Source organism: Salvelinus sp. IW2-2015, linkage group LG14 (assembly GCF_002910315.2).
Source record: "Salvelinus sp. IW2-2015 linkage group LG14, ASM291031v2, whole genome shotgun sequence".
Taxonomy (NCBI): domain Eukaryota; kingdom Metazoa; phylum Chordata; class Actinopteri; order Salmoniformes; family Salmonidae; genus Salvelinus; species Salvelinus sp. IW2-2015.
In genome coordinates, this window is record NC_036854.1 from 51,158,622 (window position 1) to 51,171,702 (window position 13,081).

A 13,081-nucleotide genomic window follows, 5' to 3' on the forward strand; every position below is an offset into this window, starting at 1 on the left:
GAGAGAGAGAGAGAGAGAGAGAGAGAGAGAGAGAGAGAGAGAGAGAGAGAGAGAGAGAAATTCCTTACTAGAAGGCTTATAAACTTCCTGCACTTCTCCTCTTTCGGACTCAACACTGTCTCCTCTTTCAGAACAGACACACAGAGCTCTTTTGTGCACCATTTTGCCAGTACGACTTGTGTCACACAGCCCGACACTTCACCAGACAAGTCGGATAGGCTGTATTAGCCTCGAAGGTCAAACACAGCCTTTTAAAGGTTGAGTGTGACGCTGCTAAGAAACCACTGCATTAACTCTATGTCTATTCGCGTACATGCGTGGCTTGTATTTGTGTGTGTCTGTGTGTCTGAGAGGAAAGGCAGCATGTGGTATTATGATGGATGAGAAGCAGGGTCCCCAGAGCTAGGGCCGTGGATAAATGCCTGGTTAAGTCACTCGCTACCTGAGAATCCATTCAACTCTGCACAGCACAGTGTAGAACAGTACAGCACAGTGTTGAACAGTACAGCACAGTGTAGAACAGTACAGCACAGCACCGTGCCTGAATCCCATACAACAGAGCTCTCCACTTTCACATGGCATTCCATACACAACCACAATCTTAGCACATTTAAATGCTTGCGCTGAGGGCTGTTAATCAGACCGCATCGTTAGTGAGCAGATCAAGACTGACTGCAACAGCACACACTAAGAGCCCCTATACAGTATCTCTCTCTGAGAGAGAACCAGAGTAAGAATTAACCCCAAAATCACCATGAAATAATACCTCTATATTCTGTACTTATCCGTGTGTGTGTGCCACTGGCATCCCCCAGAGACGTCACATGGCGGGAATGTTTAAAAGAAATATGTTTAGCCCATGAGACCTTCTAATGTCGTCCAGATATAAGCCACTGCTCTTCTCATTTACAACTGTGAGAGGAAGTGTGTGTGTGTGTGTGTGCATGCGTGCGTGCGTACGGACATGTTTAACTATACTTGTGGGGATCAGAAGTCCCCACAAGAATAGTAAACAAACAGAAATGTGAACATTTATTTTGTTCCCATAAGGTCATATGCTATTTCCAGGGGGTTTAGGGTTAAGGTTAGAATCAGTGTTAGGGTTAGAATTAGGTTTAGGGTTAGGAGCTAGGGTTAGGTTTAGGGAAAATTAGATTTTGAACAGAATTGTGTGTCCCCATAAGGTTAGTTATCTTCTTTTCGGAGTCCCGTCAACAGGACGGTTGAGCTAACGTAGCATGAGGCTGTAAGTAACAAGACAATTTCCCAGGACATAGACATATCTGATATTGCCAGAAAACTTMAATTCTTGTCATACAAAACTGTGTGTGGGTGTGTGGCTATAACCATCAAAATGGTTCCACCTCCACGATGAGTTGTACACAACAAGGTCCCAGATACCCAGTGAACTTCAGAGTGAACAGCCTTTGTTCACACACACCAACCTTTACTTCCTGTTTATCAATAATGTACTATCTAGGAAAGGAGAGAGGTACTACTCACCATAAATATGGTCAGTTAATGCTGTGACAAGGGAAGCGTCTCACTGGACAGCGACTCTAAAAAGAATACCCTATYTAGAACAGAGGCAGAGAGAGGTGCACCTGGAAAGATCTCCTCTAACGTTGCAAATCTCTCCAAACCTTTTGGACGTTGACAGCTGGATCCCTGTCCATGTGTTTGCAAATAACTGTTGAGGTTGGAGAACTTTGCTTCATTTGAGGAAAAACGGGTGGTGGTTGGAATCATTGAGAATGTGAATTGTTTCATTCCATAACCTCTTCAGAAACAGTGTGACACTTCAATCCACAGCGTACCTCTGAAAGGCCCAGATCATGAGTTTTCAAGATAGAATGTGAGCTCTTGATAATTCTAGCAATGATCTAAGTTCAGATGATCCATGTGCAGCACTGGCTGGCCAAGGAGATTCATTGGCTCCATAAACTAAGACAAAGTACCTGATATGGTGAATAGCACAGTAAAGACAACACAATGTCTATGTGTGTGTGTGTGTGTGTGTGTGTGTGTGCGTGCGTGCGTGCGTGCGTGAATCTCAAACAATCACATACTCATAGTATTTTTTCTCTCTCAAACACTGACACACATTCTGAAGAGCTCTCCACTAGAGCCCTTGGTGGACAGTATGGACTCATCCATCTACTAGAGCCCCTGGTGGACAATATGGACTCATCCAACTACTCGAGCCCCTGGTGGACAATATGGACTCATCCAATTACTCGAGCCCCTGGTGGACAATATGGACTCATCCAATTACTAGAGCCATTGGTGGACAGGATGGACTCATCCAACTACTAGAGCCCTGGTGGACAGTATGGACTCTTCCAATTACTAGAGCCAGTGAGGGACAGTACGGATTCATCCATCTACTAGAACCCTTGGTGGACAGCATGGACTCATCCGTCTACTAGAACACCTAGTGGACAGCATGGACTTATCCAACTCCTAGAGCCCCTGGTGGACAGTATGGACTCATCTAACTACTAGAGCCCTGGTGGACAGTATGGAGCATCCATCTACTAGAGCCCTGGTGGACAGTATGGACTCATCCAACTACTAGAGCCCCTGTGTGGACAGTATGGACTTCATCCATCTACTAGAGTCCCTGGTGGACAGTATGGACTGATCCAATTTCTAGAGCATTTTGCGGGACATATGGACTCATCCAATACTAGAGCCTTTGTGTGGACAGCATGGACTCATCCAACTACTAGAGCCCTGGTGGACAGTATGGGCTCTTCCAATTACTAGAGCCTTTTGGTGGACAGTATGCACTCATCCAACTACTAGAGCCCCTGGTGGACAGTATGGGCTCTTCCAGTTACTAGAGCCTTTGGTGGACAGCATGGACTCATCCAACTACTAGAGCCCTGGTGGACAGTATGGGCTCTTCCAATTACTAGAGCCTTTGGTGGACAGTATGGACTCATCGAACTACTAGAGCCCTGTTGGACAGTATGGACTCAACATCTACCTTTGGGCCCTGGTCAAAAAAAGTGTGTAGGGAATAGGATGTCATTTGGAATGCAGGCATCAACTGTAGACACCTTGCAGAAGTGTGTGGATCATCAATGTTCCTCCCTCACTTTAAAGACTTGCACCTCCTTCAGGAATACAATACTTGAGCTATTGTTATTTTTTCTAAAATGATGGGTTACTGATTGAAAGTGTTTGGTTGTTGAACTTTGAGGAAGTGGAGACTGACATACTGGTACAGGTTGTTCTACACTTTTTTTTAAGTACTGTGGTTTTTACAGTAACTTACTGGCAGCCAGTTACCTGTAAATTACTGTAATAAAAGGTACAATCTTAAGACTGGTTCCAGATCAGATAAAGCAAGGCCCTGGTAGACAGCACATGCACTGACAGAGGGACAAACTCAATCAGATGGTTGAAGGGGCACACCACTGCCAAAATCATATCTTTGTTCTTTCCTATCATGGAGAAAATCGTATTTCTTAAAGAATGTTCATAGTTGGGTCAAAGAGTACAGACTGTTTGATTTATAGGATGCAACAGCTAAGTCAAAACGCAAAACATTATATTTTTCCTTTGATTATCAAAAATCCTAACCCACAGCCATGTTCATCAAGTCGTTCATGATTCACCAAATCCCAACTAATTTATTTAAAACATTGAATGTGATAAAAACGAGAGAAAAAAACACATTCAACACCTCTTACAATATGCCCTTATATTAATAAAAGCGTGATAACATGTTGGGACACAGACTGTTTTATACACATGTTTATAGTAAGGATAATAAATGAGCTGACATAGCCTATCATATAGTCTCCGACATAGGGTGGATCGATTTCTGAAATAAAAATAGCGGAGAACAATAGCCGTGCGTGCACACATCCAAAACCAGCAGCCTTCAAACCCCCTCACAAGCGCGGACGCGCGCAGTACACGCACGCACGCAGACACACCACGAACCTCAGCAACCCTCACCCACGAGCGCACAAACCGTTATAAACACAATATCATAGCAATAATGAAAACCATGTAGCATGTAGTTGGTATTTAGTCACGATACAAATTCTTCTTTGACAGTTATAAAGGCAGTAAAAGATACTGGTAAATACGTCTGCAACAAACCTTGTTTCATTATTGTACACCATGAAAGTGATTGCAGCATTGCACCGTATTACACCAAACCACACTTAATATGAAATAAAGCACTGTAAACGTTTCTCTGTACAAGTCATCATTCATGGTGTTTTAGTTTGTGATCATTAAAGGTGGAGAGATCTTCATGGTGCAAATATACGAGGTAGTATGGGGTCTTACCGTTTGTCGGGTCCTGTCCGGGCTCTTGAAACGCATTTCCAAGAGACAGGAAAACTAAAACAACTCCAACAACAAGGTCGAATGWCTTCACACCTGCCATATCCGAGATCCACGATTGATTGCACTGCTSCTCTTTATAGAATCTTTATTTTTTTATTCCCCCAAAATCGTAGGGGACTTAAATAGACTACACTCCGTAACTCTTCTCGACTGTAGTCTGCAAGACAYCCTTTTGCAGAGCAAAACCTGTCTGCGCTTTTCGTTGGTTTGCAGACGCGGAATATGATGTGTGGTGTTTTGTTTGTGTGTGTGTGTGCGTGCGTGCGTGAGTGAGTGAAGATATGCGTGAATGCGCGCATACGCTCATCGGTCCAAGAAGGTCCCGGGCCACCACCAAAAAAGCAACACGGTTCAGAATATTGCGGTCATCCCAGCTCCACACGCATAGGTCTCATTCCTACCCGGGAAAGAAGAGGTGCAATGTGAGTTGGGTTCTCAGAGAGGACTCCTTCGTCACCAATCCAACACCACCAATAGTACTTTGCTTTTTACAGTAAGTTCAAACCACCAGTCTGCAACAATACCGTGTCAGATGCAGCTGGAATATGCTATCTACCCGTAACTAACTGGATAATAATGGACTTTTCTGTGACACAAGACAGACAAGAACTTATTACACTGAGACATTTTATTTTTATTTTTTATCAACCATGACATCTTTGTTGAAAACACCCTATCCTATACAGTATTCAGACCCCTTGATTTTTGCCACATTTTGTTATGTTACAGCCTTGTTCTAAAATGTATTAAATCGTTTTTGTTTCACTCATCAATCTACACACAATACCCCATAATGACAAAGCAAAAACAGGTAATTTTTTTGGTGCAAATGTATTGAAAATAAAAAACTTAAATATCACATTTACATAAGTATTCAGACCCTTTACTCAGTACTTTGTTGAAGAACCTTTGGCTGCGACTACAGCCTCGAGTCTTCTTGGGTATGACGCTAACAGCTTGGCACACCTGTATTTGGGGGAGTTTCCCCCATTCCTCTCTGGAGATCCTCTCAAGCTCTGTCAGGTTGGATGGGGAGCGTTGGTGCACAATTATCTTCAAGTCTTTTCTGGTTCAAGTCCTGGCTCTGGCTGGGCCACTCAAGGACATTCAGAGACTTGTCAACAATCCTGCATTGTCTTGGTTGTGTGATTCGGGTCGTTGTCCTGTTGGAAGGTGAACCTGGAGCAGATTTCCATCAAGGATCTCTCTGTACTTTGCTCTGTTAATCTTTGCTTCAATCCTGAGTAGTCTCCCAGTCCCTGCCACTGATGCTACCACCACCATGCTTTACCGTAGGGATGGTGCCAGGTTTCCTCCAGACGTGACGCTTTGCATTCAGGCCAAAGAGTTCAATCTTGATTTCATCAGACCAGATAATCTTGTTTCGCATGGTCTGAGAGTGTCTTTTGGCAAACTCCAAGCAGGCTGTCATGTGCCTTTTACGGAGGAGTGACTTCCGTCTGGCCACTCTACTATAAAGGGCTGACTGGTGGAGTACTGCAGAGATAGTTGTCCTTCTGGAAGGATCTCCAATCTCAACAGAGGAACTCTAGAGCTCTGTCAATGTGACCATCGATTTCTTGGTCACCTCCCTGACCAAGATCCATCTCCCGTGATTGTCCAGGTTGGTCGGACAGTTTTGCTAGTTCCAAACTTCTTCAATTTAAGAATGATGGAGGCCGCTGTGTTCTTGGGGACCTTCAATGCTGTAGACATTTTTTTGATACCCTTCCTCAGATCTGTGCCTCGACACAATCCTGTCTCTGAGCTCTATGGACATTTAATTCGACCTCATGGCTTGGTTTTTGCTCTGACATGCACTGTAAACTGTGGGACCTTATATACACAGGTGTGTGCCTTTCCAAATCATCTCAGATCAATTGAATTTACCACAGATGGACTCCAATCAAGTTGTAGAAACATCTCAAGGATGATCAATGGAAATAGGATGCACCTGAGCTCAATTTCGAGTCTCATAGCAAAGGGTCTGAATACTCATCCATCTGCTTTTTATTTGTAATACATTTTTTWAAATGGTTTTCACTTTGTCTTCATGGGGTATTGTGTGTAGATTGATGAGGGCGAAAAAATGTAATCAATTTTAGAATACGGCTGTAACGTAACAAAATGTGATAAAAGTCAAGGGGTCTGAATATATTCCGAATGCACTGTATGTAGTCTAGGCAGCCCATAGTGCATGGACGTTAGATCTGCACAATTGTCTAGGCTTGATGTGCATCCCTGGTAATACACTCGTGTCCCCCGTGGACCCARTCATACATAAAACATCATCCATTCAGGCCGCAAGGGCATCATTTTCTTCATTAACTATCTTTAATGGTGAAAAGGGAAAAAAATATTTAACATTTTCATATTTAGGATGTTGCTCACCGTGTTCAGCCAAGAGGCACATGCATAGATAGGGATCTACCTGGGCAGAGCACATGCCCCTTTGTCCTTCCAGTTTCCACAGTGCCCCTTACAAAAAAAGTCCTGCAGGATGTCCCACAGGATTTTCGGGGCCTCTTTCCTGTAGGACCCTGTAGGAATCATGCAGGTAGTCCTTCAGGAAAACAACCCTGCAGGAATCCTGCAGATAGTTCTCAAATAAATCCTGCAGTATTTCTTCCTGAAGACGACCTGCAGGAATTGTCCTACACCAAATTGGCCCCAAGGTTCTGTTGGTAAGATTCTTACAGGTAATTCCACAAGATTTCCAGGGCCATTTTCCTGCAGGATAACCTGCTGGATTCCTTTCTCATCCTTCAGAGAATTTAATGTCGTAAAATCCACATTCTTTCAAAAGAATGGACGGATTGCACAAGATATCAGATTGAATGGCAATTGTATTATCCAATGAAGCAACAGCTAACGTGTTTGATTGTCGATTTCACCAGCACTGCATAAAATATGATTCCTAGGAGAAAGAAAACATGAAATTTTGAATAAATATGTAAAAGCATACTTGTAACAGGAGTGAGAGTAATGGTGACATCACATGAACAGCTTATGTGTATTGGTGTGAAGMGAAACGGATGTCTGCAATGGTAAACTTGGTGATAGTTGATTTTAATATGACTGGTACACCAACAACATCTGTGAGRATGCGTGTATGTTAGGCTTTGTTTTAAAAGGAGAAATGAGAGGCTGAAATTGTGTTATGATGTTACCTTCGCTTGCATGGCTGTCCAGTGCGCCTTCTGTGGTAGTCAGTCTCACTGTTGTTTACACACTCTGTCTTAACTGGGGAGGAGAGGAGCGAGATGAGAGTGGCAGAGTTCCGAGTATAACTTCAGAGCATCTGAGTGTTACATGAAAAACAGCAACGAAATAGTGCTAAAAGACAACCTACTCACCTTTAACTAGTAGACCACTGGACTAATGTAGCTGCAAATGAGACAAAGAATCATAAACAGATTAATTAGTAAATGRATTGTTTTCTCATGCACTTACCAACTCTGATGTGGAGTGGTGGCCTTCTACTAAACTGTTAGAAACACAAGGTAAAGAATTAAAGTGAAATGCTAGGTGTGTGTGAAATGCTAGGTCTGTGTGAAATGCTAGGTGTGTGTTTTCTGTGTTCCCTGTAGTCTAAGCTGTGAGGGCAAAGAAGAGAACTCACATGGTGGTGGGAAACCTGTCCAAGCAAAAAGTTCCAAAATGCCATAAACTTCTGAATTATTTGCGGACTGAAGTCCCTGCTTTGGAGAAAATGTTCCAGAGGAATAAGGAATAACTTTGTGAAAATGTAAGTATTAGGTTTATTTATTCACCAAATTATGTTAAAATGTTCTACAAAATACTTTAATATGAATTTGGAATACAAATGTTGAGTCACTGCTGTTTTGCAGCCCGGTAACCGTGCTAAGTTAGCTAGTCGGACGCGATGGCTAGCTAGCAGGCGATCTCGTCCTGGTTATCAGCTGTTTAGGGATGACAAACTAAACAAACTAATCGTAAAGCGGTGTCAATTGTGAAGACCCGGACAGTTTTTTTTTATCCTGAATTGGTGAACTTACTAACCAGCTAACGAGAAATGTACATGTACATGTAGCAAATTGTTTTTCCCCCATTTGTTTTCAGGAAACAGATGGCAGCTGATGTGTTCATTTCACTCCATGGCATTGGCTTGGCAGGACAAAATAGTCGTGGCTGACTGGTTTGGAGGTAAGACATTTTAACAACATCTGGTTAAAAACATAGGAAATACAGCTAGCTGTGTTCTGCTCAATCTAGCCAGCCAAYTGACAGTATTTGTGTATTCTTACATGATCAGTAAATACATGCATGTAGTGTCTGTGTACCTGTTAGCTATCTTTCTTCTGGTCAGTTTCCCTCCCTCTCGTTGGACCATGTGTATCCTATATATACAACTAATACAACTTGAAACGTGACTTCTTTTGTACAATGGACTTTGTTTTAAGGATTCATACACAGATACAGGAAAACCAATAAAAGGGTTCATATGTATAAAACATGTCAAGTATTGATGTCTCCCCATGGTTCTGGTTAATGCTTAGGCATCAGGGGACTGCAGTTCATCTGTCTAATCACCTGCACACAGAGAGAAAGGCATGCTAGTGTTTATTTTGTATCCAATGCATTTAGCTTTCATTAGGATTAAGTAGTTTAGGCCTTCTAATCACATTGTATTGCATCCTATCGCTGTAAGGATCGACGCTGGAGATGAGAACATAGAACAGGACAGCGTCTGGACATGAACACATAACGACATTAATGCTGACACAGGGAACAAACGGAGGAGCACACAGATATAGAGGGGGTAATCAACAAGGTAATGGAGTCCAGGTGAGTCCAATATAGCGCAGTTGCGCGTAATGATGGTGACAGGCGTGTGTAATGAAGGGCAGCCTGGTGCCCTCAAGCACCAGAGAGCGGGAGCAGGCGTGACAGTACCCCCCCTAGGGGCGCCACCCAGCGTCCCACCTGGGTGAGCCTGACGGGCCGGCTGAGGCAGGGAGCTGGACAAGCTGGCTGAGGCGTAGAAGCCCGACGAGCCGGCAGAGGCGTTAGAGCCCGGTGAGCCCGCTGAGGCATGGGAACCTGACGATCCCACTGAGGCGTGGGAGCCTGATGGGCCGGCTAAAGCATGACGTGGGGTGGGCACCTGCCGAGCCCACCGAGGAAAGAAGACCTCTCGAGCCTGCTAACACAGGCAACAAACGGAGGAGCACACAGATATAGAGGGGGTAATCAACAAGGTAATGGAGTCCACGTGAGTCCAATATAGCACAGCTGCGCGTAATGATGGTGACAGGTGTGCATAATGAAGGGCAGCCTGGCGCCCTCAAGCGCCAGAGGGGGAGAGAGGGAGCAGGCGTGATAATCACCTATCATTTAGTTATCAATGGATAAGGTGAATATAAAACCAAGCTATAGCGAACATCAGGATCATTCAAAAATATGCATGGGTGTTATAGTTGTATGAATTTATCACAATGCAAGCCTGCTCATTGGAAATGAAACACCAGCAGTCCTAATGCAATGCAATATTAGCTTCACAGTGAAACACTACTATTCTGGATATTTATCATTCTTAAACATTTCAAATATTTTTTTCACTTCAGCCTCTGTACAATGCATGAAAGCTTACCTGTCATACATCCACAACAATGTAGCAGCAGACCAAGCAATTTGCGAGAGGAGGACCCCACGTAAAATGATTCTAGTCGTGTCAGCTTAATTCACTAACAGGTACTGAGAAAAGCGATTCTGTTACCTATTTACTTCTTATTCATGTTAAATATTTCCATTCTGGGATAGTTGTTCACTGAATTGCTAGRACTAAATCAAATCTAGTTGCTCACACTGCTACATTGGCTACAATGTAAACAGACATATCTTGCAAGCATAAAAGCTAGCTTTGTTGACKCCGGSTGCGTGATTACGCAGTTTCCTATTTAGGTAAAAGGTCTATTTAAATACTGTACGTTTCAAATTTAGCGGTATGCTCTCTGAGGTGTTCTTGGAATATCACCCTTGAAAGAACGGGAGAACGCAAGTATGCAATTTGGAACACAGCCGATGTTTTAAAACCCTCTTTATTATTCAAATGCAATCACTTCCTTATTTACATGACAGGTTATGTGTATCAATGCGAGACCCAGATGCAGACACAGGAGGCAGATGGTTGGAGTCTTACAATGTTTATTCATCCAAAGGGGTAGGCAAGAGAATGGTCATGGGCAGGCAAAAAGGTCAAAACCAGATCAGAGTCCAGGAGGTACAGTGGCAGACAGGCTCGTGGTCAATGCAGGCAGAATGGTCAGGCAGGCAGGTACAAAGTCCAGAAACAGGCAAGGGTTAAAACCGGGAGGACTACTAAAAGGAGAATGCAAAAAGAAGGAGAAGGGCCTCCCAGGGGGGCACAGTGGTCTAAGACACTGCATCGCAGTGCTAGCTGTGCCACCAGAGATTCTGGGTTCGAGTCCAGGCTCTGTCACAACTGGCCACGTCCAGAAGGCCCATTGTAAAGGATAATTTAAAACACATGTTTTTTATTTAAAAAAAATAGCTATCTATATACCAAATMATGTGCCCTCACCTCCAAACACACTTTATCTTCTCCTTCAGCAGTTTGACTATCTGATATGGCCCTAGGAATATRAAAATCCTGCAGGTTTTGGTTCTGCAGGATTCCTACAGGAATTGTCATGATTGTGCAGGATTTTCTTACATTTCTGCAGGACAAGTCATACTCTTGCAGGATTCCTGCAGGAGCATCAGGGACTTTTCCTGCAGGATTTTGTCAATCCTTCAGGATTCCTGCAGGACACTTGCACAACTCCTTCACAAAAGGTTGAATTCTTGCAGGAAAAGGTTGGATTCCTGTAGGACTTTTTTTATTAAGGGCCCTATTGGAAGGTGGTATAATTTCCCCTAAAATGATTTTTTTTTGTACCCTAGAAAGGTTTTGTCATTGTTATTCGGAACCTAAAGTKATTGTGAAGTCCGCCAACCATGTCCATTGGTTGCACCTGTTGATCTTCCTTGTATGGATGTTGCACCTTTTTCRCAGTCTGCCCTGTATGGAGATTGGGCATGCCCTGGCTTGAGAGATGTGGCCACCWGTCGAGTGTGTCGCTAGCAACCTAGTTAAAATAACAGTACCGCCACAGCAGCATAACCTTTAATTAACACTTGACAACACTTGATTTAAACTACATCATCATCAATAGCAAAGATTTTTTATAACTAATAGATCATGATAGATCACAGCCTGTCGTTTCTAATGGGACCTAATCAATCATAGTGGGCAAAACAAGCAAGGAGGTGAGCAGAGCCAAGCACGAGCTAGCGTGAGCCTATRGGAGCGTTTTAGCATTTATTTGCATATTTCCGCAAGGAAACGCCATCTCTGTGATGTACAATAACGCAATTCGCCCTAGCACTCCTTCAAAACAAAGSCATTTTTTGAAACTTTGGCAAAGGATGAATTCTATAAAACTTTGTCCACTCTGTTCGTAACATATTCTAGTTTGGGAAACAATCAACTGTATTGAGATGAAATGTTTCATTGATGAGAAAATTAGCAGAATGTGCCAAAATCCATCTCGCTCCATCTTCTCCCACTACCAGCCACCGGGCTTCCTCTCACCACCATATATCTGTCTCATTGTTCTATCAAGTCAATATTCAGTCTGGTTGGCTGATATGAGCAGCAGAAAGAGGCAGAATGACCTAGAGGTGACTCACAATCAGTAAATMAAATCAAGCTAGCTAACCAACAGATGTACATCAATCATCAACATCAATGATCAGCTGATTGCCCACCCTCTTTTCCCAATGTCAATCATGTCTTTAGGGGGCACTGTAACGAGCTTACTTACAATTTGTGACGATGAGTTAGTGTGTTGTTGCATAAATAAATGGACCTATGACAAAAAAAAATGATAGATGCATTTGGTATGTTATGAATTTCAAAATATGAATTCTTATAGTACTTTTTTTAAGGAGGTGGCATTTTTTWATTGTGAGCACCTACCCCCTGAAAGGTCTGTGAACAGCCTTGGTGTGCAACATCCTAAGTTGTCAGACAATAAAAAAATGCTGGTATACGCATATTTTCCCAGTTTTTTCCCCCGACTTCTCGTCATTAAAGCTAGTTAAGGAGGGAAATGATGTCTTTGCAGCCTGAATGGAGGATGCTTTATGTAGCCTACGAGTCGGTCCACTGGGGACATGAGTGTATTACCAGGAATGTACATCAAGCCTAGAGCCTTGTGCAGATCTAGCTCCCATGCTATCATACTGTATATGTACTACATCCCACTGGGCACACACTGGTTGAATCAACAAGTAGAAGAAAGCCTGTAATGTCTGAGGCACACTGATCTTCTGTAATTTGTCAGCACTTGATGTTCAAATATAATGCATTGAAACACCTTGTATTGAGATGAAGAAATGCCAACAGAGCTTTTTCAGCAAACAAATAAACCTTTATTCGTGCTATTGAAATTGAACCGCGTGACAAAAGTGTCTGCTGAGAACAGACATGTAAAAGTGTCTACAAAATAAACGTTAAGTGTCAGAGTGTAGTTACAAATCTTTCTGATTAGAAATGTTTCTGAACAATAGTACAACAGTGTCTGCTATGAACAGACACGCAAACAACAAAAGGGTCAAATATAAAATGTCAAGAGTGTAGATACAAATATTTATGAGCAATATAAATATATAAAGTGTCTTA

At 42.8% G+C, this 13,081-nt stretch overlaps 1 protein-coding gene across 1 annotated transcript in view; it reads right to left on the minus strand.

Annotated features, from left to right (window-relative positions):
- The window catches only part of LOC111973179 (plexin domain-containing protein 2-like), a 199,547-nt gene extending 194,741 nt beyond the window's left edge, over positions 1-4,806 (minus strand). Inside the window, exon 1 of the mRNA XM_024000446.2 lies at positions 4,312-4,806. Coding sequence (XP_023856214.1) covers positions 4,312-4,411 — 100 coding nt within the window. The 5' untranslated portion in view covers positions 4,412-4,806. The remainder of the gene's footprint in view (positions 1-4,311) is intronic.
- Positions 4,807-13,081: the final 8,275 nt, after the last annotated feature.